At 39.6% G+C, this 27159-nt stretch overlaps 1 protein-coding gene across 3 annotated transcripts in view; it reads left to right on the top strand.

Annotated features, from left to right (window-relative positions):
- The window catches only part of sos2 (son of sevenless homolog 2 (Drosophila)), a 42413-nt gene that overhangs the window by 11715 nt on the left and 3539 nt on the right, over window positions 1–27159 (top strand). The window contains exons 2-23 of one of the 3 annotated variants that reach the window (XM_078278271.1): window positions 4024–4149; window positions 4330–4461; window positions 4868–5032; window positions 5182–5388; window positions 9501–9644; window positions 10441–10551; window positions 13262–13285; window positions 15818–15916; window positions 16210–16337; window positions 16627–17282; window positions 17433–17514; window positions 17650–17772; window positions 21010–21122; window positions 21843–22065; window positions 22245–22364; window positions 22478–22640; window positions 23437–23554; window positions 23716–23888; window positions 23973–24089; window positions 25119–25383; window positions 25940–25981; window positions 26165–26268. In XM_078278271.1, the coding sequence (XP_078134397.1) occupies window positions 4024–4149; window positions 4330–4461; window positions 4868–5032; window positions 5182–5388; window positions 9501–9644; window positions 10441–10551; window positions 13262–13285; window positions 15818–15916; window positions 16210–16337; window positions 16627–17282; window positions 17433–17514; window positions 17650–17772; window positions 21010–21122; window positions 21843–22065; window positions 22245–22364; window positions 22478–22640; window positions 23437–23554; window positions 23716–23888; window positions 23973–24089; window positions 25119–25383; window positions 25940–25981; window positions 26165–26268 (3435 nt within the window). The remainder of the gene's footprint in view (window positions 1–4023; window positions 4150–4329; window positions 4462–4867; window positions 5033–5181; window positions 5389–9500; window positions 9645–10440; window positions 10552–13261; window positions 13286–15817; window positions 15917–16209; window positions 16338–16626; window positions 17283–17432; window positions 17515–17649; window positions 17773–21009; window positions 21123–21842; window positions 22066–22244; window positions 22365–22477; window positions 22641–23436; window positions 23555–23715; window positions 23889–23972; window positions 24090–25118; window positions 25384–25939; window positions 25982–26164; window positions 26269–27159) is intronic. The other 2 variants (XM_078278272.1, XM_078278273.1) reach the window with 2 other exon arrangements.

Here is a 27159-nt window from a genome sequence, read left to right as displayed (position 1 = left end):
CCGAAAACCTACATTTTTATAACAACTTCTCAATTGACTTTCCAAGAACTTGTACTACGTAAAGATATATATTGATATTGTGATATTTATACTTATATTGTAGTCAGAGCTGAAACAATTGGTTAATTATTCAAATAGTTGAATATTGAATTTTGATTATGGATTAATAAGTTACAGGTTTCAGCTTCTCAATTGTCAATATTTGCTGGTGTTCTTAGTCTTCAGTGATAGGAAACTTAATAAATGAGGGCCATCTTTCACAGTTTGACATTTTATACACTAATTGAGGAAATGATTGACAGATTACTGAAAAGAATCAATTGCAGCTCTAATTGTCACAGAAGACTTAATCCATATTACCCACCATATTTACAATGGTATAGAACAGAATAGTAGCAACACCCTACATTTGAGTGAACATTTGGTGTTTTGCTTGAGAAATGAGGCAAACAATTAATGGATTATCAAAGTTTATTTTCTGTTGATTGGTTCATCATTTTAGCACTAGCCTTTGCTACTTTCCACCAGAATGAAAGCTCATTTTGCCATGCATAATGGGTGATCATTTACGCCAAATTACTTAGTGAATCTGTTGTCTTGAGCATATTTTAGTTGGTGCACATTTTAAGTAAAGAGGGAGGATGTTTTGAATGTACCTACCATAGTGCTTCTGCAAGAGAAAAGTTCTTTTTCCTACCATGAGAAAAACTGTGTCTCTTGATGTTTTTGGGTGCTTTTCAAATTCAGGAGTTCCCCTGCTATTTTTCCACTCAATTGCTTTCACTTACTTCAGGTTCCGCCGCCAACTATATTAGACCATGTTGCATCCATCGCCCATTAGGATCAAGTTTCGGTGGTACTGTAAATACTCTGAGCAGCAGTCATACCTGCTCATGGCCCCACTCTGCTTTCAGTCCTCAACTTAGACGTCGTCATCAAGCAGAACTGACAGTTTCACTGGGAGCAGCTCGCTCATACCAGAGAACCCAGAGATTCAGTCAATGAAATGCATTATTAAATGCTTTCTATAAAGGTGTATTTTCACCAACTCATTTACCATCCAAGCAGGTATGTCATTATTGTTAAGTCTGCCGATTATTTTCTCAATTAATCGTTTGGTCTCGAAAAATATTTACATGTGAGAAGCTGAAACTACTACATGTTTGTCACTTTTACAAAAAAATATTTACATGATTGTGTGTCAAAATTGTTGCAGGATAATATAAATCAAAGCTATTCTGTTTATTAGCATGGAAAACTAAGAAATCTGGAAAATATAGACATTTTGAGAAGCTTGTGGCCAGTGTATTCTGGGCGTTTTTGCTTGAAAATTTGACTTAATTACTTGATTGTCAAAATTGTAGCAGATACATTTTATATTAATTAACAAATTGTTTTAAAGTGCAGACTATCCTGTATTGTAGTACAACAATACGATCCAGCAGCTCATTTTGGTACCCGTATAACAGTGTTTTAAATTCACTTTCTGTTATGTTTTTTTTTATTCAAATGACATTCAGATTTGTGTATTTTTGTTGCTCCGTGTCCCATCGTGACATTCTTGGAGATAGACGAGACTTGTTGGATGTGGGCCTCTCCGAATAGGGCCAACTATTCTGTGAATGGAGTCAGGGGAAACCCCCGTAGTTTCAGTGTGGTGACTCGCAGCTCCTGGTGTCCTGTGGAATTTGGTCAAGTGCCTATTTGTGGTCGAGAGGATATATCTCATAGCTTACTTCTGCTTTGATATATCATTTTTTTCCCAAGTAGAGTTGATACTTGTGGTTTATTTATAACTGCTAGGTCTTGTGAGTGTGCATCAAAACAGAAATGACGTACAGAAACGTAAACGAGGCCAGAGCTGGGGCTTCAGATTTTCCAGCTCCTCTTCATATTTTTAAGAAGCATCTGAATGTAATTATTGAATCAGAATTTGAATCCAAACCAGATCTAAGAGAGCAGGGGGTCTTTTATATAATCTCCTAAGTGAGAATTTCACCTTCAAATTCAACAAATGAACTTAAACTTGAGACCGAGGGGACATCCTGCCTGTCGCTGCATCTCTGTTAAGTCAGAGCACAAGAATGCATGAAGCTTGATCTGCGTTGACCTTTTAACTCTCTTCTCACATTCCTTAATCCGGGGACAATGTTTTGTCATCATAATGCCCCACTTTACTATATGCCAGGGTAATTCCATCACTAGCATATGAAGAGGCATGGCTTTTGTGAGCCGAGAGTAAATGTTGGGCTGTCTTTCTATCCACCTCTCTCTTTTTCTTTTTTTTTCTTCTTCTTTTTCTCCCCCTCTGAGTCTGCTTTGGGTGCTATAATAGTATCTCAACTGACAGCATTCCTGCAACAGGGCACGGCCCAAATGACGACAACTTTTGGGAGGTTGGGGGGGGGGTGTTCTTCTCCTTCCACTTGTAGACCTGATGAAGCCACACCTTCTTGGCTGTCTGCACCTAAAACCACACCTTCTGTCTGGCTGGTTCCACCCTCAGGACTCCCACTCGTGAGAAAGCTTGGATGACTTTTTCCTTTTTTATAGAGATTTGTTTTAGATTTATTGTTTAGCAGCAATTTGAGGCTGAATAATTGCCTTGATGGAGAGTGGGTTTATCTGTTTTTTTAGCTGCTAGATCTTACACAAAGATGCTGATGGATTGGTGTGCTTTGGCCCAAAGTGACACATCTTGTATGCTTCATGTTACTGCAGAACAAGCATTTCATATGTTTCATATGTTTTCGATTGGTTTCCTACATTCCAGGCAGCCATTTTTACTCATTCTTATCAGTGCAGTAAAAATAATTAACATCCATACCTGATACTTGCTTGAGAGACGTAATTCTTCACAGTGAACATTTAGTTGGCTTTAAATTATTTATTTTATTTTATGTTACTAAGGACAGTTTTGAAAAATCTGCCTTGGTGGTGCATTCAAGGACACACTAATATCCAAAAATCTCCACAATCAGCTGCTAAAGAGCTTTGCATTCACAAAATGTGTTGTTGGGTTAAACATTACAATGTCAAAGTGTGAATTTGGTTGTTTTCTGTCTTTTAAAGTCGCAGTGAAACACCGTTGAGTTCCGTGAGCTGACGTATTTCCCAGTGAAAGGTGATATGTGGGCAGAATTTAGTTACAAGAGGGATCCAGATTCGATGAGATTGCTCAAAAGCAGGTAGAATGTATTAAATACAGTGCAATATGGTGCTGTAGAGGCCCCCACCACACTTTCGTTACCCGTGATGTTTGATCAGGAGTTGCAGTAAGGGGAAGAAATCAATCAAATCAATTTAAACCACATTCTTTGGAAATGTAAACCAGTTTTTTGCCAGCCGACATCAAACGCACCGCTCCTACTATATCTCTCTGCTACCTACAGCAACATACAAGCTAATAGTGAAGAGCAGTTTTATATGATTGAAGGGGTTAACTAAGTTAGTTAGCTAAATCATGTAATTTGATTAATATATGTATATCCCCCGAATTTTAAGTTTTTTTAAATTAAAGAGGGGTATTTTGATATAAAAAAAACACCCTAAAATGTATATAACCACAGATCAATTAACACAGACACACAGAATTAGATGTCTGAGCTTTCTTAAAAGCAACAACAAGGGTGTGTTGTTTAAATGCCCCCTGCTACAGTAAGTGTATTTCCAAGTAATAACCAATGCAGAAACCACCAATATGACCCTTTTTAAAACTTCAAAAGAAGGTGTTTGTCTTCAATCAGTCATTGTCTGTACTTGCTGTCTTGATGTCATAAAATGTGACCTGAGCCTCAATGAGGTGCATCATACCAGGTGTTACTATCAGTTTCACATATTACGGTTTCAGGTAACATCATGTGGACGGTGCAGAAGAAAGTGTTTGGTCCTTCACTTAGAGTAGCTAATGAAAATCAAACCCCCGCAAACCTTTACTGGTTTTTAAGTTACAGGATGCTCTTTCAACCATCTTGCTGTATCTGTCACTCATGTCTCTTTGTATACGTTGTCTCTTACATTCAGGTACAGAAGCAGGTCCACCCAAACCTCTTGGCGAAGGAGGATGCCCTGCAGCACATCGAGGAGCTGATCCTACAGCTGCTCAACATGCTGTGTGTGGCCCAACCTCGCTCCGTGCAGGACGTGGAGGTAGGGCACTCTGTGGAGCATCTAAATATGAATTCACAATGTTTTAAATTGACAAAATGCCGTTAGTAAACATGTGATACCACAGCAGCATTCCACTTAACAAACTGATTACTTGCAGCTTTCAATCATCTTAATGCTTCCAAATTCAAGTGTTAAATGAGAAATTTCCCCATATTCCAGGAACGCGTCCAGAAAACCTTTCCCCACCCGATAGATAAGTGGGCGATTGCTGACGCCCAGTCAGCTATTGAGAAACGCAAGAGGAGAAACCCCTTACTTCTCCCCGTGGACAAGATACACCCACTGCTTAAGGTAAAGACTCCTGAAGACCCCAACAAAGCTTTATACTGCCAAAATGATGTTTTAAAAAAAAAAAAAAAAAAAAAAATTTGGGGAAAATAAAGTATGAAAGTATTTTGATTGAAAGGCATGCTTCAATTCACATATTCTGGACTGTAGCAGTGTTCCTATAAGATGTAGTCAACTCTGACGCAGGTGCCAGAAAGTTACGGCAGTTGCTGGGAAATATTTGTAATTCAATTTAGCTTACTGTTTTGACAGCTTGGTTCAAACTAATTGAGTTGCCCTGAACTGATCTGGTCCTTCATGCAGGTTCAGACAAACATTAAGAATCATGTTTGAACTGCTGTTTAACCCATTTGTAATACTAAACATGTTTTTATTCTGCTTCGGTTATTTTTTATTTTTTTTTCAACAGGAGGTTTTGGGCTATAAAGTGGACTACCATGTTTCCCTGTACATCGTGGCTGTGCTTGAATACATATCAGCAGACATACTGAAACTGGCGGGCAACTATGTCGGCAACATTCGGCACTATGAAATCAGCCAACAGGACATAAAGGTGTCTATGTGCGCAGACAAGGTGAGAATTTGAGAAAGGGAAAAAAATAAAAAAAGCTGACACCTGTGTACAGCACCCTGTTTAATGGATGCAGGTTCTGGGCATTTTTAAATCATCATAGAAGACAATTGCGTTGACTCTGATTAGTTGATGGTTTCTGCTGTTTCCAGGTGTTGATGGACATGTTTGACCAGGAGGAGGACATCGGCTTGATGTCTCAGTGCACAGAGGAGCCGTCGTCCTCTGGGGAGCTCACGTACGACGACCTGGTGAGGCTTGAAATTGCAGAGGAGCGGCAGTACCTACGAGAACTCGACCTCATCATTAAAGTGTTCCGCCAGCACTTCCTGTCCAACCCCAAAATCTTCACGCCTCAGGTGAGGAAGATTTGCACAGTTAATTAACTGTCAAATTTGCAATGTTGTTTATTTCTCGATTTGGAGTTTGATCAAAGGTTGAATTGTTTCACGTCTGTCACTCGTGTAGTGATGCTGGTGTGCAGAATCACTGATCAAAATACTTGGAATAGAGTAACCTCTAAGCATTATCATCTTATTTTCACATATTTGTTTTCCTTGTGCTGAAAAGAGGTTACATCAACTAGTTGGCACAGAAGTTATTTTGTAAAACAAATGCCAGAGTACATTTACATGGGTTCTTTCTTTATCATTTTGCCTTATTTTTACCCCAAGTAGCTCCCCAGATACTGTATGTATGTCAGCTGTCCACTGTTGCTAATACTTAGGATGGGTTAAATGCATCATAATAATAATTTAAGCATAATTAAATTTCACTACATTGTACTGTGTGTATGTGACGAATTAAGAATAAAGTTTAGATTTTTTCATTTGAAAATGTAATGTATATAAGTATTTACTTAGTAATTTAAAAGCACATTTTCACAATTCATTTATTTAGTAAAGATAACTTGTGAAGCTACTGTGCGTTTCCTGAATATATTTAATATTAAAGCGCCCATATTATGCTCATTTTCAGGTTCATAATTGTATTTTAAGGTTGTACCAGAATAGGTTTACATGGTTTAATTTTCAAAAATCACCGTATGTTTGTTGTACTGCACAGCTCTCTCTCACTGCTGCAGATCCTCTTTTCACCTGGTCTCTGTTTTAGCTACAGAGTGAGACCTCTTTTCTTCTTCTTCTTCTGTACTATCTTTGATTGCACTCGCATACATGCGCAGTAGCTCAGATGTAGATCATGTCAGCTAGCTAGCTCCATAGACAGTAAAAGAAAGGCTGTTTCTACAACTTTATTAGGATTAGCTGAGAGACTTCTAAATGAGGGCAGACATGGAAGTAGTTCTTTTGTAGATTATGGTGAACTTGTGTGTGTTGTAGCAGTGCTTTGCTATTGAGAACGTGGTAGCATGCTAGCGTTAGCATGCTAACGCATGCGAACGCTACGAGCTAACGGTTGCGGTTAGCCAGCTCGTTTCGGCTTGTGACGTCACAAGCCGTGCTGATTTTGAACAGCTCACCCAGAGACTGAAGGCAGGACACATTCAGAAACCGTATCTTACTCAAAACAGCATGGGTGGATTTTTTTCAAAGTTTGTATGCGTGTGGAAGCACCAAGGACACAAAAGAACACCCCAAATCCCAGAAAAAGTGTTTTTTTTTTCATAATATGGGCACTTTAAATGTGTTTTTATGTGAAGGCAGAGGTAGGCCTTTACTGTGAAACAACCACAAGAAATGGTGACAATGGTAGCAACATTAGCTAACAAAAGCTTCACTTGTCACTCTGTGAAGTAAAAAAAAATCATCAACAATGAACTTTTTACAGCTGCTCATCGCTGTGTATAAGATAAGTGTATCACAAGACTGGTAATAAACTACATTAGAAACTCTGGATGTTGCGTATTAAACGAGTGTAAAATAATGGCGGTTCCACGATGCAAGTATTAGATTAAAAATGGATAAACACGAAAATCAATAACCCCTTGTAAGACGACCCACCGTCATTCCCTAATGGATTTATTCACCTAAAGGTTTGGATACTAATGAAAGGTAAAAAGCCATGCTCCAACTCCTGTGCTGAATACCATAACTGTTGCCAGCTCACTCAAAAGCCAGCTTATAAACAACATGTCAAGTTTCCAACTAACTGTTAACCTAATTACAAAGCAATTTCAGCCAAATCCAGCGTAAGAACATTTACAGATTTCAGCTGAAACTCTGTAATCGGCTAACTGGTAATCAGCATCAGGAAGCACTTTGAAATACCCAAACAATATGTTAGTGTTTGTTGATTGATGTCATTAAACCTGAAGTAGAGACAGCCTGACAGTTGTATTTTTTCCTCTTCCCCTTCAAGTCTGAATATTGCTTGGACATTACTGAAACTTCTCAGTCGTGGGCTCTTCCAACCTTCAGACAGAACAAATGCGAAATTATTCTCATGTTATCTGAGATTAAAGACATTTGTTTTTTCTGATGGATGACAAGACAGTCGGAGCGATTATCCTGTATGCAGAAGGTCACATGCTCTGGTCTCTAAACTGCCAATATGCCCATGCCGGGAAAAAAAAAGGCTCCCAACTATTTTGTACCGTCTCCTGTGGCACCACCCATGCTCTCTGAACCATCCAGTAAATAGACACTCATATCTGTCTCAGAGGGATAACCAAAGAAACAAATTGCTAATTACATTGTCTAATAATGGCAATTAAGTGCTATGAATTCCCTGAAAAACAGAGAACAAATCTATGGGTAAGGAGTTGAACAGTGGGCCTATGGGTTGAAAAAGACGTGAATGGAAAGTTGAGTTTAATGGGTCGCTGTGGCTTTGTATATTTTGGGTTGGGTAATTTGTGGTATCATTTGGGTGAGGAGGATAAACCTTTTGTGAGGCCCAGTGGAATGCAGAACATGTAATTATGTTGAGACAGGAACAACATCTGCAGCCCTCGCCAAAATAACCTCAATTATGTCTGTTGAAACGCAGCATAATCTGAAATTACTTGGGAGATGTCAGGAAAGTGTTACGGTCAAATAATGACAGGACTGAACTTCTATTCAGACTTTAGCAGCCAATGATCACTCTGGGCTATTTTAGTGATCTTGTCTGCTTGAATAATGATTTCCTCAGGCAAATTGAGCCTGTTGTTGTTTAAAGCTCATTCTCGCCACTATTTTCTGTTAGTGTTTGTTTATCTAAGGCAGAGAGGCCAAGGATGGGAGCTCTTTCAGCAACACCCTGCTGCATACTCCTATGGTTAAACTCCGTTAGTGTGTTTACATGCACTTAAGTAACCAGGTCATTGTTGGTTTCCCGTGGTAAAAGGATTGCTTTAACCTTGGTTTGATACAGTGCAGATGAAGAGACAGCAGCGATTATATTTACTTTGCTTACATTTGGGAAAATTGGTACCATTAAAAGTATGCCGAATTTTCTATTAGCAGCTCCCGTTTGCAGTGTACCCATGGACGTACAGAGAGCTATCGCTAGATTACTTTTATACAAAAGAAACCTTAAAAAGTTATCATTCTCAGACGTTTCGGAGTTGGAAATAGCGGGGGGGGTTTCTATGATTTCTAAGCGGATTTATTGACTTTCCTGATATCCCCAGGAAGTGAACGTCACACTGAATCTAAAAATATGTGTATCGTATTTGTGTTTTCAGATCTGACTGAGTTATGACTCTGAGAAGTACGAATTTTGACACAAATTGTTGAAATAGGCCACTTACGGTTTTAAAGTACCTTAACTGCCTCCATGAGCTGTGTCACTGCTGCAGCTCTAGCTGCTGGCCATGTTGATTAGCGGGCCAAATCGGCTTTAATATAAGGGGTTGAGAAAAACATGGTTGACAGATATTTGCAGGAAAAACCTCTTGATCATGTAGACGATGAAGGTTTTTGACAGGATTGTATGTACTCGGATAAGACTTAAGACAGAAGATTATTTCTGTGCCTAGAATGTGGTGGGATGAAAGGAGCATCCATGCATACAAAATAATTGTTTCCTAAGTTTGACTGAAACAAAAAATAATCAAAGTGTAAATAAGTCGGTTTTCACTATACTGTCTGTCTAAATGCGCCAACCAAGAGAGAAAAAAAACTTTAATCACTGACCAGCTGTATGTAGACACGTTTTAAAGTAATGTTAATGCTATCTCCCATTTTGTGTCATACCCAGTTTCTTGTGTGCATGTGAACGTAGTTTTTACATCCTAAAGACAACAAGACTCCAATCTCTAAAAAGGATCAAAATTGATGCAGCAGAACCAGTTTTATTCCCTGCATTACTCTTCCTTGTCAAAACCTGGCACCTACATTACCCACAATGCAACTCAAATCGAGTCCTGTAAATAGACTTTGATGTCTGGAGTTCCCCTTGTAAAAGTAGGAGGTAAGTAGGGTAATTGGCCCCTCTCTCTATGGCAGACCTTCCTAGCTGGTTGAAGGATTCTGTCCTAACGCGCTAACCTTTTAGTCAACACGCCTCTTGTTGTCTTGTTGTGCAGGATGTTGAGGTGATCTTCAGTAACATCCTAGACATCCACGAGCTGACGGTGAAGCTGCTCGGACTGATCGAGGATGCCGTGGAGATGACAGCGGATGGCAGCCCTCATCCGCTGGTGGGCAGCTGCTTTGAAGATCTAGCAGAGGTATGAAGCTTTTCTGACCCGAAAACCTAAAAACACAATAGTTCAAGTCGTTAAATAGTTTAATCCCAATATGAATTGCCAAGTGTATAAAATGCACGGAAATTTGTTCTAGTAGTAATAGGGCCAAGAAATGTTGACATGAATGTAAACAATTACACAGGCGCTTGGTTTCCACGGGTTGAGGTTTTATTTGTGATGGCTTGGAAAGTAACATTTCCCATCTGCATGATTGCATTTGATTGCATCATTCCAGCAGACTTTTCAATGGCATTTGCCAGCACACAGTTTTTTTCCCCCTACATCTAACATCTATTTGGATAGAAAGGTCTTTCTATGAGAAACGCTACAAAAATGTAGAATGGTGCAGATAGCTAATGGCAAATTGTGAATCAAACAGGTGAGGTTGCACCTCTTAAATGCCCAATCCCAGTTTTTCTACTAACCCCACAATAAACCCCCATACATAGATAAATACTGTACTCTGTTAATATTTTTTTCTTATGGACATCTGCAGCACCTCTCACAAAGGTTACACAGTAAACACTTTTACTAGGTTTGTATAATTTACTGTCTGTAAACGTGTTAATAAAACTAGGCAGTTTGTAAGTGTTACGTTCCATTAAGCAAAATGTTGAATACTGTAAATAATGAGCTCAGTAACTAATCCTTCTTGAAATACAAGCAGCTTATGTTTAGCATGGATATTGGCTTGTATCTGTCATACTGCTTGCATCTCAGCATCCTTTATCATCGTGTAAGAATATGAAGTGTTGAGTTATTCTCTCCACGTCTACAGGAGCAGGCGTTTGACCCCTACGAGACCTTGTCTCAGGATATCCTCAGTAGGGATTTCCACGAGCACTTCAACAACCTGATGGCACGGTCCACCGCCGGCCTCTACTTTCAGGTAAGATGTTTAAATCAACCACAGACGCATTTGTTAGCTCCTGAGGGGCGCACAGATAATGGGAAAATTACTAATAATAACGTTTAGGTCTGGGCTCGTTTGGCATATACTATACAGAAAAGTAATTTTAAAAAATCGGGATTTTTCATATTTTGGGACTTGTAATCTGTAAAAAAGAATAGGGTGATATAGCCTGATTCAGTCATTTTATCCAAACATTAGCATAACACAGAAATTGAAATATATATATATATATATATACCAACGAAACAGTGTTTGAATATTTGTTCCTGTTTTGCTTTTGAAGTGAACCTGGTGGAATTCCTCTAAATATCGTTTGAGGGCATGTCATGACATATTCAGCGTCCTGTGTACAGTTCATTCATTGCTGCCGCATTGTTTTATTTGGACATTCCTCACAAGAATAGCATTGAATTATGCTCGGTGGGGTGCAGTTTGGCAGCCTTTGAAGATTAAATATTTGCTGGTGTTTTCTCAGGCCAAAGAGCGGCGAGTGACCGTTTCACATGACGCCGAGCTTTAAACTCAAAACAGTAGTTAAAGAATGAGGTTGTTTTCTGCTGTACTTCTCAAGGTTTTAAACACCAATCTGCTATTTTATTGAAGGGAAATTAAGATTGTATGTTAATATACCTACTGTACATCTTCCTGCTCTGTTATTATTGTAGTAAAGTCATAAACTTAATAAGCTGCTGCTGACTGACCGTCCTGCAGCCCTACTGTACCTCAGGTTGAGGCCTCGCTGTGTTTACCCTCAAACCACCAGTCTAACCCCAGTTAGATCAACAGTGATGGCACTCTCCTCTGATTACCCATACTCAGTGTTTATTTTCATATACTCATTGTATGAGAGTGAGGGAAAGGGCACATGAGTTAAAAATAAAGCTTTATATTTGCACTGTATTAATAGCAGCACGGTATTCATCTTAAAAGCCATAGCAACCTGGAATAGACATCTTGTCTCAGCCTGGCTCAATATGCCGGCGTTTGTACCAAAACTACTTTTTTTATTCTAGATAGAGCTGATAAATCGATTAGTCGATCGAGAGGAAATTATAGAAACAACAGCTTTGAAAATCGATCAATCCTTTCAGTCATTTTTTTTAGGCAAAAATGTCTATTTATTGCTTCTAACTTCTCAAATGTGCTGCTTTTTTCTCATATGTGATCTATAACTGAATGTCTTTAGGGTTTGGACGGTTGGTCAGGCAAAACAGTGACTCTGGGGAAATAATATATAATAAATCTGGGAATCCATGAGAAATCATTATGAGCATTTTCCAGCAACCATCCTTTTTTATTATTGATGTTTTTTTTAATTTGTTTTAGACAAAACAATTGGATGAGTAGTCAAGATAATTATCTGCAGATTATTTGAGAAAATGATTGTTAGTTGCAGCCCTGATTTTAGCCCAAACAATACTGAGAGACGACTTAGAGAAAATGAATTAGCAACTATTTTAGATCGCCTCTTGAATGTGAGATTAAAGACAAAGGTAGTCAATAGGGATGTAACGATGCACTGTGAATCGGTTAAAAATGAAAATAAATGTTTAAAGATTGTTGCTGGTTGAGATAAAAAAAAATGAATCTGCCTAGGGCATAATCTACTTTAGATCAGGGATGTAACGATTACCGGTGTAACGGTAAACCACGATAAAAATGTTGACGATAACGATTACCGATTTCATTTAAAATATTATCACGGTGGATTACCACGGTGTGGAAACCGTGTGTTTAATCCTTCCCAGCTTCATCCGAGTCTCCTGAAGTTGCCGCTCAGGCGCACTGCGTAGCCCCCAATGTGCGTTTCTTGAAGTTGGAATCATGGAGGAAGGAGGAGATGACAGCGCTCAGGACATTTATCAGCCCTCTAAGAGGACTAAGTCTGAAGCATAGGCATATTTTGGTTATTATAAGAATGCCAAAGGACAGTTGGTTGAAGATAGTTATCCTGTCTGCAGAACGTGCAAGAAAAAAAGTTTTGATAAGGTTTTGCCTATATTTTTGTAATATAATAAACACTGTTACACTTTTTGAAACTATTTCTGCTTGGGTAAGCCTATCGGTGCTTTCTGAACATATTGAACACACTTTGAAAAATACCGCAATAATACGGAAAAACCGTGATCATTTTGGTCACTATAACTGTGAGGTTAAATTTTCATATTGTTACATCCCTACTTTAGATTTCACGTGTTTGACTTCAGACGCCACTACGGCTTTTTAGTTTATTTATTTGAAGAGATTTTATTTCTATTTATGTAGTTCTTTTGATGTGGGATTTGTTTTAAAAATCTAATTATACATTTTTGTTATTTAAGATAAAATACAATTTCAGTTGCACTTTTGATAAGAGGACACATCTGTTGTTTTGCAGACTTTATATAAATTAAGGCATATTTTCAAGTCATGTGTCTGCAGCTCATTCTGTGAAAAAGAACTTTGTGAACTTTAAATCGTGTATCGAATTGTGAGTTGAGTGTATCAGAACATCCCTAGTAGTCAGTTTACTATCAAACTAAACCGAGAAAACCAGCAAATACTCACATTTGAGAAGCTGGAACCATTGATTGTTTTCCCTCTGTTACCTGAAAATTTTAATTGAAAATCCAAATAATTGCATAGTAATCTTCTGTCGATCGACTGACTAATCGATTAGTTAACTAATCAGCTTTACAATCCACAGATTCTGATTCGTCCTGGTCAAAAGGTGATATTTATTGTGGTGCTTTGCAAATCCATTTCGCTTGGCTGCTGTACCACCAGTGTGTTTGTGTGTGTGATCGTCAGTGGCAGTCCCAGGGGCAGATGCTGTAATGGTATCTCTCCACCAGCCTTCTCTCTAAAACCCTCCCAAACACCTTTCACCCCTTTATATCAAACTGCTCCTGCCCCCGTTTCTGCACCGTTGGCTAATCTTATTTTAGCATTTCTCACTTTGTGTTTCATCTCTGACCTGATGGCTGTCCGTCTCCTCGTCTCTCTGCCTTCTTTGTACAACATGAACCATTGTATACACACTGTCATCCACAGCACCTCTGGTATAAATGCTTGCATATTACCACGTTTGCTGTAATGCAGATCGAACCCCTGTCAGTATCATCATTTGTGCTTCTGCTCTACCTCTTCAGCTTTTGTCTCATTGCATGCACTTCATCTTGCTCACTCCATCCTTCTCGACTTCCTACCTCCCTCCCTCCCCGATTTCTGTCAGATAGATGTGTCTGTCGAGCACTCAGCCCCTGCACTCTGCAGCGTCTGGTATTGTGGGTAAATTACATCGCCTTTTAAAAATAGAACAGGCAGCCACACTGCGGGCCATTTTTCTCCTGGGGAGGCAGATGAGGAAGGGGACCGAGGCTGGTGGCCCAAGGCGCAGTTCATCTTGAAAATAAGCTGTGAATTAAGACTAAAAAAGACTCACAACATGGGTTCAAGCAGCCCTGTACCTCTGGGCAATGTGAACATGTTCTCATAGTCGTTCTCTACCTTATTCTTGGTGCACTCTGTTTTTATACTCGTTTTTACTCATGTTATCCCACGCAATATCATCTTTATTTCCAGTTTGCCTGCTCAAATCAGATGTACATTGAGGTGAGATCACTTGGAAATGTCTGTGTAGTTTAAAGTAGCGCTCAAGCAAGACTGTTATTTTCAGCTACCTCAATACCTAAGATAATGTATCATAATGTATTGTTGTACATATACCGCTTCACTTTTTTTTGGCAGGGATAAATTTCATTTAGCTGTTAAACACCATTAACACAAATATGTACTGTGGCAGGATATTTTACAGTTTACACATCAGATTGGTGGCAGAACATAACGCAGTACAAACCATCTTAGATTAAACAAACAAAATGACTTGCATGTCACAACTATGTTTCACTACATTCATCTATCTTGAGGAGCAAAATTGGTTTATTGCCCTTGATTATTTCTAATTGACCGAAAACCACCTTTTCCTTCACATTTTACTTCATTGTCGTACTACCAAAACTGTCATTCAATGTTCAAATCTTAAAATTACTGTTGTTAAAGGAAAGGGAAATTTGCTAATTCTCCCTCATGTTTGCCATTCATATTAAGCCGGAGCTAGCAGCCGGTTAGCTTAGCATAAAAACTGGAATCAAAGTTTGCCTGTATAATAAAAAATGCAACAACAGTTTCATTTTCAGATACACTGTCATGTTAATCACAGCCTGTTTTACTTGTGTATAGGGAGCAGTTGATTTGTTGCACCAAACCCCACACTTTAATGCAAACCACCAGTAATGCACCCAATCGAGCTAAATACATAGTGCTGATTATGATGCAGCTAAATGTGTAGACCTAATGCACACAGGCAATTTGTAAACCTGCAGGGAGCTGACGTATCAATAGCATGATCTAAACTTAGGTCATTGTTCCCCCTGCCGTCCATCAGTGTGCGTCAGGCAGCTGATGTCTTTTTTTTTCCATGCACACAGACCCTCTTCATCTCCTCCCCTCCCCACACAGACAGTGTGGCCGATGCTGTGGAGTCTGAGTAGTAGCATATTGATTCTGAGTCGTCAGGGGACCATCAGGGGAACGGGAGATTTAAATGGATACTATGACGGCCTCCTCTCCGGTTACCCTGAAGCCTTTACTCGGTCAACCGCCTCTCCCTCCCTCCATCCTCCGTCATTCGTCACCCTGTAGCCTCTTGGTTTCAGTTATATTCTAAAACATACACATTGTAATTGCCCTTGTCTTCACAGCCCTCTTCTTTTTATCATTTGCAGTATTTTGTGATGTAGTTTTTATCATTGTGCCTGACAGTTGTGATCACGTTTCATCATGGTATTTGTGAATAATAAAACTAGATACATCTTTAAAATGGCTTCTACTGGGGCCCCAAAACACAAGCCTCAGACAGGTTTAAACACATCCAGTCATCTAACTAATAATTATTTGGAAGTGAAAATAAAAGTTAACGTTAAGGGTTTCATGTAAATGGTATGCTTTTTTTAAAGCAGTTTGTGTCTTGGATGAGAAAATACATTTGTTTGAGCTTCTGGGAGAAAATCAATGATTTTTGCATGTGTTTTTCTTTTATAAATCACCATTCTGGCTTGGATTCTTTTCTAAGCTTGACATTTGTCAATAGGAACATTTTCTTAATGAGTCTCTTGATCACATGCTGGTTGGTTCCAATCTGTTAATGATGTTGTCACACTGATCCATCACTAACAGTTCTTATGTGTCTTTGTGTCTCCAGTCAGTTGCAGAAGGCTTCAAAGAAGCAGTCCAGTATGTCCTTCCACAGCTGATGATGGTCCCAGTATACCACTGCATGCACTACTTTGAGCTGCTACAGGTATGTCCTGACACATGGACAGGTCTAATCAAAAATAACATTGGTTTTCGTTGTAGCCTCAGGTTTTCTAGAGAAATTGTTAAAACTGTTTTTGGTTTCTTTTCTTTTTTTGCTGATCATATCCCTGGCTAATGATAAACATCCTGGATTAAGATTTTGTGCATCATCGTGCCATATTCTAGGGCTGTACCAAATAGTTTGAAGCTTTAAAGCTTCATTCATCAACACAATTTCTTTCGTAGTATAGCAACATATCTGATGTGTGTGTTGTGTGTTTTCTGCCATTTTTACAGCAACTTCAGGAGCGCAGTCAAGACCAAGATGACAGAGAATGTCTGAAACAGGCGATCACAGCGCTGCTTAACCTTCAGTGTAGCGTGGAGCGCATCTATGCCAAGCACCAGCCTCGCCGTAAACCTGGGTAGCCCTCTCTACTAGTTTTCTTATGTAATTAATATTAATTTGGTCATTCGGTCTACATGTTATTGACCAAGTGGCAGAAATTAGTTTACATTTGCTGCATTTGCTTTTTTTTTTAGTTTGTATCACAAACTAACTTGTGTTAGCACACAAGAAAGACGCAGTTGGAGCATCAAGCAGCTGCAGGGGCCCAGACCCACTGTTACAATGTTATATTTTAGTTAAATGTTTGATTTAGTGCATTGAGCTCTTCAGTTTTCTGACTCCAAACTTCACTCCTCCCCTCACAGTGAGCCCATGTACCGCCTGTACAGCAGGCAGGTCCGTAGCAAACAACTAGCCATCAAACGCATGAACGAGATTCAGAAGAGCATCGACGGCTGGGAGGGAAAAGACATCGGACAGTGCTGCAGCGAGTTCATCCTGGAGGGTCCACTTTTACGAGCCGGCGCCAAGCACGAGAGACACAACTTCCTGTTTGACGGCCTGATGATAAGTTGCAAGGCCAATCAGAGTTCACGGCTCCCAGGTTCGGGCAGCGGGGCGGAGTACCGTCTGAAGGAGAAGTTTGTCCTGAGGAAGATCCGCATTGTGGATCGTGAGGACTCGGCAGAGCTGCGTCATGCCTTTGAACTGATAGGAAAAGATGAAAACTGTGCAGTTTTCTGTGCACGGACAGCAGAGGAGAAGGCAGCGTGGATGGCGGGGCTGGTCACTCTGCAGTACCGCTCCACTTTGGATCGCATGTTGGACACAGTGCTGCAGCACGAGGAACAGGCGCATCCTCTAAGACTGCCTTCCCCGGAGGTTTACCGCTTTGCTGTACAGGACTCGGAGGAGAACATTGTGTTTGAGGACAAAGTGCAGAGCAAAACTGGCATCCCCATCATTAAGGCTGGCACAGTGGTCAAGCTCATAGAGAGGCTCACCTACCATATGTATGCTGGTAAGCTGCTGCAATAGATCTTCTTGTGGAGAGACATTTCAAAGTTTAATTCTCAGTTTAATTCGGCTAACTTAGAGGTTTATTTTGCAAAGATAAATTATGATGTTGATTGTCTGTGTTTGTTATCTAATCCGTTTTATCTGTTTGTAGATCCTAACTTTGTGCGCACGTTTCTTACCACATACCGATCATTCTGCAAACCACGAGAGCTTCTCGCCCTGCTGATAGACAGGTAGGGATTAACCAGAACAGTGTTTTCATTGCTGTGGTCGTTTATTGAGCCATAAGAACAATCCGTCTTCACTTGGAAAATATAACTATCAGTGACATCTTGGAATATCATACGTCTGATCATCATTTTTCTCAGGATTGAGATCCCTGAGCCAGAACCGACTGAAGAGGACCGACAGGCTCTCTGGAACGGTGACCAGCCAATGGCGGCCGAGCTCCAGAGATTCCGGAAGGAATACGTGCAGCCAGTCCAACTCAGGTACAACAGCCGTCCAATCGCAGCTTAATCTGTCTCGGATTGTTTTCTGTAAGGCTCCCAAAAGACGAGGAGAGAAATGACTGCAAGAATAGTCAAAACTAAAGGGATAAAACATCCCACTTTGATCATACCAAGGCACAATATTGAATGTGTATACCATAAAGTATAAAAACGGTTTTAAGTTCCCATGTCTTTGCAAAAGTTAATTAAGCATCACAACATTTCAAACAAAAAAAACACCATTAGACAAAAGTAAAAATTTAGAGCATGAGATGGGCAGATCAGTCTATAAAAGTTAAAATCTAACTTTTATGGTTACATAATAATGTCTTTGTTGACTCTAAACTTGTAGATGAAATGTAAAAAGTTCTAGCATCTTTGGCAGCTTTCTTTTATTTCCTGACATGGCCTTTCAAAATGCCACAATAGATTTTGTGTCTCTTTGTCTCCTGTTGTTTTTTTGGCTCTTTTACACTCTCCTGTTAAGGCCTGAACATTCTCAGTGAGCCACAGAATTACTTTTGTATAAGACTGTGTATCCTTATAAGGAGTAACCGAGTCAGGAATAGTCCCGTAAGTACCATTAAAAACTGAGAGCTTCTCTGTAGTATACTGCACCGCTGCTGTAGTTAAGAGCAGCTGTAATAAAATCCTTTAGTCATAGAAACAGTTAAAACACAAGTGGGCAGTTGCACATTGTGAGGTACAAGTCTTCTGGTCACACGTACTATATAAACTGCATTAACAGTATTTTGTGAAACATCAAAGATGGCAGTAAGTCCATCTTGAGGTTTGTTAACATCTGCGTTAGGCAACAAACATACATTATAACCCCAAATAATAAGAATCCTACAGTGTTTGAGGATAGATTGGGACAAAAATTAAAGGAAATTGTCTTTGAGTTTGGGTGGTCTATTGTTATAAACATTGCAATGTGGTCCAACTGTTTACTTTAAAATCATAACTAATCATAATTACTCTTTCTCATGGCCCGTCCATGAGAGAGAGAGAGACATCATGGCTTGCAAATAAGTGAAGCATGGCAGTTGGTCAAGGCCACACCCCCACCCCTCCACCTTGCCCCCCCTCTCTCCTCCTCAATAGCATTTAAAGCTACAGACACAGAAATGGTATATCCCAAAGAAAGCTCATTGTGGGACTGGCTCTAGTGGCTGTAATTCTGCACCAAGGCTGAATTTCGGGAAAGATACCTTAGATGCAGTATTAGGGGACCACTAAGGCCTATATAAAAGAGACTTTACATACAGTATTAGGGGACCACTAAGGTCTATATAAGAGACTTCAGATACAGTATTAGGGGACCACTAAGGCCTATATAAAAGAGACTTCAGATACAGTATTAGGGGACCACTAAGGCTATATAAAAGAGACTTCAGATACAGTATTAGGGGACCACTAAGGCCTATATAAGAGACTTCAGATAAAGTATTAGGGGACCACTGAGGACTATATAAAAGAGACTTCAGATACAGTATTAGGGGACCACTAAGGCCTATATAAAAGATACTTCAGATAAAGTATTAGGGAACCAGTAAGGCCTATATAAAAGAGACTTCAGATACAGTATTAGGGGACCACTAAGGTCTATATAAAAGAGACTTCAGATACAGTATTAGGGGACCACTAAGGCCTATATAAAAGAGACTTCAGATACAGTATTAGGGGGACCACTAAGGCCTATATAAAGAGACTTCAGATACAGTATTAGGGGACCACTAAGGCCTATATAAAGAGACTTCAGATACAGTATTAGGGGACCACTAAGGCCTATATAAAGAGACTTCAGATACAGTGTTAGGGGACCACTAAGGCCTATATAAAAGAGACTTCAGATAAAGTATTAGGGGACCACTAAGGCCTATATAAAAGAGACTTCAGATACAGTATTAGGGGACCACTAAGGCCTATATAAAAGAGACTTCAGATACAGTATTAGGGGACCACTAAGGCCTATATAAAGAGACTTCAGATACAGTGTTAGGGGACCACTAAGGCCTATATAAAAGAGACTTCAGATAAAGTATTAGGGGACCACTAAGGCCTATATAAAGAGACTTCAGATACAGTATTAGGGGACCACTAAGGCCTATATAAAAGAGACTTCAGATACAGTATTAGGGGACCACTAAGGCCTATATAAAGAGACTTCAGATACAGTATTAGGGGACCACTAAGGCCTATATAAAGAGACTTCAGATACAGTACTAGGGGACCACTAAGGCCTATATAAAAGAGACTTCAGATACAGTGTTAGGGGGACCACTAAGGCCTATATAAAGAGACTTCAGATAAAGTATTAGGGGGACCACTAAGGCCTATATAAAAGAGACTTCAGATACAGTATTAGGGGGACCACTAAGGCCTATATAAAGAGACTTCAGATATAGTATTAGGGGACCACTAAGGACTATATAAAAGAGACTTCAGATACAGTATTAGGGGACCACTAAGGACTATATAAGAGACTTCAGATAAAGTATTAGGGGACCACTAAGACCTATACAAAAGAGACTTCAGATACAGTATTAGGGGACCACTAAGGTCTATATAAAAGAGACTTCAGATAAAGTATTAGGGGACCACTAAGGTCTATATAAAAAGAGACTTCAGATACAGTATTAGGGGACCACTAAGGTCTATATAAAAGAGACTTCAGATACAGTATTAGGGGACCACTAAGGCCTATATAAAAGCATCCAAAAAGCAGCATGTCATAGGACCTTTAAACACTGGCCTCCAGGCAGAAACTGTTCTGGACTTTGTTTGCTAAGTGTCTCTATTATACCAACCTTTTTGTCAAGATTTCTTGATGAACGAAAATTTGGGTGGTGCAGCACCCTGGTAGTTGAATGGTTGCAGAGAATGACACACAACCGCAACGTTTATGGTTCCATTTCAGGAGGCGACCTGTGTTGCATGTCATTTTCTCTGCTCTTGTTTGCTCTGCTCTTGTCTGCCTCTTCACTACCGACTGTCCGATAAAGGCAAAAATGCCAAAAAATTATCTTGAAAAGCATTTTGGGTAGTAAAACCGTAAAGTGCCCCGTTACTTTAAACTGTTTGTTTCCTTCTTTTTTTTGTCAGTTGGACATAAATGGAAAAATATTTTCAGTGTGCAGAGTTTTCTGAAATACTTGCAGTTGAAAGTGTGTGAAATATGTGTAGAGGACAATACAAATAATTACTTAATACTGTAAACGTGTCTTTGTTTTGCAGGGTTCTCAACGTTTTCCGTCAATGGGTCGAACATCATTTCTACGACTTTGAGAACGATCCAGAGCTGAGAAGTCAATTAGAGGAGTACATCACCAGCAAAATTCAGCTGCGCGGTGAGAACTGCACACATTTTATTCCTTTGCTTCCCTAAAAATAGACATTCAGCTTTGTAATAGCCGTATTAAAGATTCATTAACATCCTTTTCAGGCATCTCATCTCTTCATTTGCTGAAGCATAGTTTGCAAAAAGCTACATTTTGAGCATGAGAGATTATTTTGTCAAACGAAGTTTTAAAATATTACAATTCACATAAAAAAAATTCACAGAAAAAAAAAAAAAAATCACAATAAGAGGCACTGGTACAGGCCATTGACCTAGTCCTGAGACATTGTCTGTCAGCACACTGCTATAGGATGGTCACATGAGTGAATTACACTGATATTTATGTTAATGATTGATCCTCAACCAGCATTGTTAAACTGGCTTTTTGTTTATCAACCCATATGCTTCACAATCAAACGACAACAAATGCTTTATTGATTTGGGGACATTTAGAGGCTGTTTGCACTGAAAATTAAATTTGTAGCATTCACGATATAAGCAGGTGAAGGTTGTATAACACTTTGTCCAGTGACTTTTCTTTGCTGTCCTCCGTCTTGTCTCAAGAAATGTCTCCTGAATCAGAATCAACCATTAACCAGACCATTACATCCGGTTTGTTTTTTTAGGGGATGTGTCATTTTAAGCTTAGCAAAACCCAATGATACAAGACACTTGATTCTTTGCTTGCAACGTATTTGTTTATACAACAAACATTGTGTTTCCTTTTTAGGCAAGTCTATGAGAAAGTGGGTTGAGTCCATCAATAAGATCATCAAAAGGAAGATGCAGACACAGTCAAATGGTGTTAGCCACAACATCACCTTCGAGAGCCCGCCTCCTCTCATCGAGTGGCACATCTGCAGATCGGGCCAAATGGACTTGTTCGACCTCATGACCCTTCATCCTATAGAGATCGCCCGCCAGCTGACTCTGCTCGAATCAGAGCTCTACAGGTGAGTCCCCATGACAGAGCAGTGGATGAAGACTGCAGTTTAAACAAGATAATCTGCTGGAGAGGAGACATTTGTTAGAATCAATGTATCGCCATATTTGGTTTGGATCAGATTGTTGTTTCCCTGTAATTGTGTGTAGTATCCTCTGTCTGAAAAATAAAAACCCACGTCCTCCACAGAGCTGTCCGGCCGTCCGAGCTGGTCGGCAGCGTCTGGACCAAAGAGGACAAAGAGAAGAACTCTCCGAACTTGCTCCGCATGATCCGCCACACCACCAATCTCACACTGTGGTTTGAGAAGTGAGTCCAAGGATACACATATTTTGTTCCCAATAAAATGCAGTATTGGTTTAGGTTGGTCTTGGGAAAACCAAAATATCTGTAAACTGTTTGTTTGTGTGTGTCTTTCACAGGTGTATTGTAGAGACAATGAACCTGGAAGAGCGGGTGGCAGTTTTATCACGGGTCATAGAGATTCTGCAGGTTTTCCAGGAGCTCAACAACTTTAACGGTGTACTGGAGGTGGTCAGCGCCATCAACTCTGTCCCAGTGTACAGGCTCGACCACACCTTTGAGGTGAGTGAAACTATTAAGGCAGTCACAAGAAAAACTATTAACTTAGAAAAAAAAAAAGATTGCAACAATTGTACTATTTTTTACTTTATGGCAGCCTTTACTAAACCATTTAACCCCTAAAGATGAACAAGAAAATTCCATCAATAAGACTACAAGTTAATAGACACGCTTGCGTCTCATGAAGTTGCAACGATCATTACACACCAGGAAACAAAATGGAATTTAAATGGCTCTGGTTCTGCTGCATTAGTTTTGTTCTTTATTTATTTTTTAACGGTTAAGTCGGTGGCGTACTCTTTCTAACATTAGCATGCTAACAGGCTTAGAATAAGCATGGTAACATATTGACATTTAGCGTGTTAACATACAGTTCTAGAATCGGTTGTGCGTTTATTTAATTTATATTTTGGACAGATGTACAATGAATTTTATTAACTGGGCATTTTGATGTTTTCAGGGGATAGATAGTCTAAGATATTCTATCTATAATGTGACAAAAAACACTTGTGTGATTGTAAATCTCATCATTTTTGTGGATACATTTCACATACATTGTATGCTGGACTTTGTGATTGAATTTAGGTTATACATTTATTTTTTACAAAAATAATAGTTTTTATGCAGCTGCTGAATGTTGTCTTTATGTTTGTTACAACACTGTTAGGATGATAAATATGCAACAATTAGCAATTGAGAAGCATCTGATGTTTATTGTTTTGACATGCATTTGAATATAATACTGAACTGGTGGTCAGAACATTATTTATGGGACTTTTACTCCCTCCTGCACCCACAGGCAATACCAGAGAGGAAAAAGAAAATCCTGGAAGAAGCTGTGGAGCTAAGCCAGGACCACTTTAAGAAATACTTGGCCAAACTCAAGTCAATAAACCCACCCTGTGTGCCTTTCTTTGGTAAGTGAAGTATGAAATGACCTGAGACAAAATAATATCTATATATCATTTTCAGTCACCATTATTTGTTATAAAGCCAGCAAGATTTTCAAGTTTCTGTATGGCTACATTTCAAACCGTGTTCTTCTCTTGACCACCATCAAACTCCTCTTCATCTTCAGGTATCTATTTAACCAACATCCTGAAGACAGAGGAAGGCAACCCAGACCACCTCAAACGCCACGGCAAGGAGCTGATCAACTTCAGCAAAAGGAGGAAAGTGGCTGAAATCACAGGAGAGATCCAGCAGTACCAGAACCAGCCCTACTGTCTGAAAGTGGAGCTCGAAATCAGGGTGAGCGCTCACTCTTCTAATTTTTTCTTTGGTCATGTTTCATAGATCCATACAACCTGAATTTGTTTTGTTTATGTTGCACAGAGATTCTTTGAGAACCTGAACCCAATGGGCAACAGGAGTGAGAAGGAGTTTGCCGACTACCTGTTCAAAATGTCTCTGGATATTGAGCCACGGAACTGCAGGCAGGCGCCCCGATTTGTAAGTGTTCAGACCGCAGTGTTTCAGAAGTAGTGAAGTTCTTATTGCAGAAGTCTTAGTTTTTTTTGTTAGTTCTGTGCCCTGTTTTAGTCCTAAATATACATTGACTGCAGATTGGAGAAGAAAATATTTCTTTCAGATCTTTGATCATGATTTAGAACATATTTCTGTCTGTGGTATATTTGGCCATTTGCTAGCAATGCTTTTCTATATTAGTTGTGTTTGTAGCAGCTGAAATGAGGAATGGGCCTGAACGCTGCACTAGGCAGCTTTATTTGGTGACTGCTCCAAATGGCTCCAAGGTAACTGTTCAGACTTCAGTAAAAAGTGATATAAAATGTAAAATTAATTCATATTTTCAGTAGTTTAAAGAGTGAGTTTACACCAAAAAACATATTTTCTCTCTCACTTCTTGTGTTATATAGTCATGCATTTTTTTTTTTCTCCTCAACCTGCCCTGAGATTTGTGCTGCGTGATGGTGGAATTTTGTTTTCAGGTGCTCAAAACATTGAAAACTTAAAACATTTAACGGCAACATCTCTTTCCAGAGACAATGTCCCATTACTCTTAATTATCCACAGATCTCACTGAGCTCAGTTTTCATAGGGATTGTTTCTTTGGTAATAAATACCAGGAATAATAGCTTTAAATATTTAGAAAATAGATAATATTATATACCAAGTTTCAACTCGCTTCTAGCAGACAGAGGTGTGGATAAACCCAGAAGTAGGCAGGTAGGGTGACTCTACTGGATACTTCTATAACGAAGCCTGACCAAATAAGATGGGACAAACTGGTAGATTTTTCTTCTCAAATCGTACCTTCTGCAGTGTTAACAATTTACCTCCAAAAGCCTAAACCCTACCTTAAAGCCATATTTTTTTAGGTTAAACATTTGACTTTGAGGTGAAGAGACATTTTAATACCTTAAGTTTCAGTGAGCACTAGGTTCTTTCTCAGAGGAAGAGAGAACGGGTTGTATTGCTGATAAAATTTTCACTGTCGAATTTCTGTTTCTTCTCCTGTAGCCCAGGAAGACCATATACAATCTGAAATCCCCGGGGATTCGGCCTGTGCGAACGTCTACCTCTGGCACCCTGAAGGGCCACCCCGTCCCCCTGGAGAGGGAGCCCCCACATAAGATCACCTTCCGGAGTATCGCCGAGACCGAGCCGGAGCCCCCGGCGTCGGCCTCGGTGCCCACCTCCCCAAACACGCCGACCCCTCCGCAGTCAGCCTCCTCGGACCTCAGCTCAGTCTTCATGGACCACGACTTCAGCAGCTCCTATGGCGGTGAGTTCAGCTGATGCTTGAATCCTGCAGAAAGCACCCTTTTTGTTCTTCTTCTTGAATATCGGGGAATATTTTTGCATGTGTATTCAAGACAGGGAAAGTTTCTCAACATTTCTAAGGAAGTCAGTAATTATCTTAACTACTTTTTAGTTTGCAGTGTTTTACAGATGGATTGCATTACATGACTTTCAGCTGTAGTGGGCTGCACATTAGCGGAGTAGTTTGTCCCAGTGACATTTCACTTAATGCTATTTTTATTATTGCAAAGAGTACACTTTAATTGTGGCTAAGTGGACAGTCGTATCCCTGAGCCACGCATGCTGGCAATATTTGCATCATATTGGCATAATGTTTTTTTTAACAACACTGACAAAAGACTGATCCAGTCAAGAGATTGATCTCTGTATTGAAGTAGAGAAGTTGGAAAACTAAAAATAAGGATTGCGATTTAAACACAGGCCCTGCTTTTGTTAGGATCACAAATGAAAACGGTAAGAGCATGCAGTGCACCTTTTCTTGTGAAATCAATCATCTTCTCCCTATTTAAATTTTACAGGTAGCAACTCCATATTTGCTCCTGTTCTTCTGCCGCCTTCAAGTGAGTGTGGGCTTTTCTGTTTTCAATTAAGTAGTTTTTACCTGATTGCTTTCTGCCGAACTGTCCGATTAAATCATTCCTATACTCTTAAACTCCCTTTGTGATCTGTGTGCTGTGATAGTGAGCAAGGCATTTTATCCATACTGCTTTTTTAACTCCAGGAGTTTCTTTCCTTTTTCTCAGAGTTCCAGTCTGTGTCTTGCGGCAGCCTCCACCAGCTCGGGGAGGAGCTGCAGAAGCCGCCACCTCTGCCGCCACGAAGGAAAGACGCAATGTCTGAAGCCAAAGTAAGAGCAGGGCAGCATTTCCTGTCAGTTATGCCCATAATTAAAACACCTTAACTCAGTTTGATAGGGTTGAACATATAGTGGTAAGTGCAAATAACGATACTATGCTTTGAGCTGACAACTTGGAGAAAAAAGATTTATTTTAGCAGCATTTTATGGCATATATCACTAACTGACCCAAACAGGACACCATGATTAAAATGTATATTTACCTATTAAATAAGTACACCTGTGCTTACAAATTACACAATTGGTTTACTATGAAGGACTACATTTTTAACTGAAGTATGACATCTGAGACATCGCTCCTACAGTGAAACATGGATGGATGATGAATGATGGTAGGAATGCATCCACACAGACAGTGGTTCCCTGCTTTTTTGACTTGTGTAAAACGTAACCATGTTTCCTTGTGACTCCTCATCATTGGTTTCTGCCAGTTGTGACCAGTTCCACTGATTTATTTTTCCTTGTTCAAGCAGAATATGATTATACTAGGGCTGTCAATCGATCAAAATTATTAAACGCATAAGTCTCCTAGTTAACTTGTGATTAATCACACTTTTTGATCTGTTCTAAACGTCCTTTAAAAAGGATATTTCTAGTTTTTAATGCTCAAGTTGTATTGTATTTGTTTACATCAACAGTAAATGCAAATAACTTTAGTCTTGTGGAGGGAACCATCTGAAGGGCTTTGAAACTCAACTTATTTATCCATTTCTGCTCAAAGAGCTTTGTTTCTGCTAGCCATCCACTCCTGTTCATGGATGTATTATAAGACCCGCTCCCGTTTGGCCGTCTCGTCTCTGCTGCAGCCCACAGGCAGCCTCATCTCGCAGCTTCCTGATTTCCCAAACTACAGAGCGACATCACAGAACCTGTGTGCTTTAA

This window comes from Sander vitreus, chromosome 20, assembly GCF_031162955.1.
Source record: "Sander vitreus isolate 19-12246 chromosome 20, sanVit1, whole genome shotgun sequence".
NCBI classification, from domain to species: domain Eukaryota; kingdom Metazoa; phylum Chordata; class Actinopteri; order Perciformes; family Percidae; genus Sander; species Sander vitreus.
The sequence above is the reverse complement of the archived record's forward strand: the minus strand, read 5'-3'. Positions and strand labels throughout refer to the sequence as shown.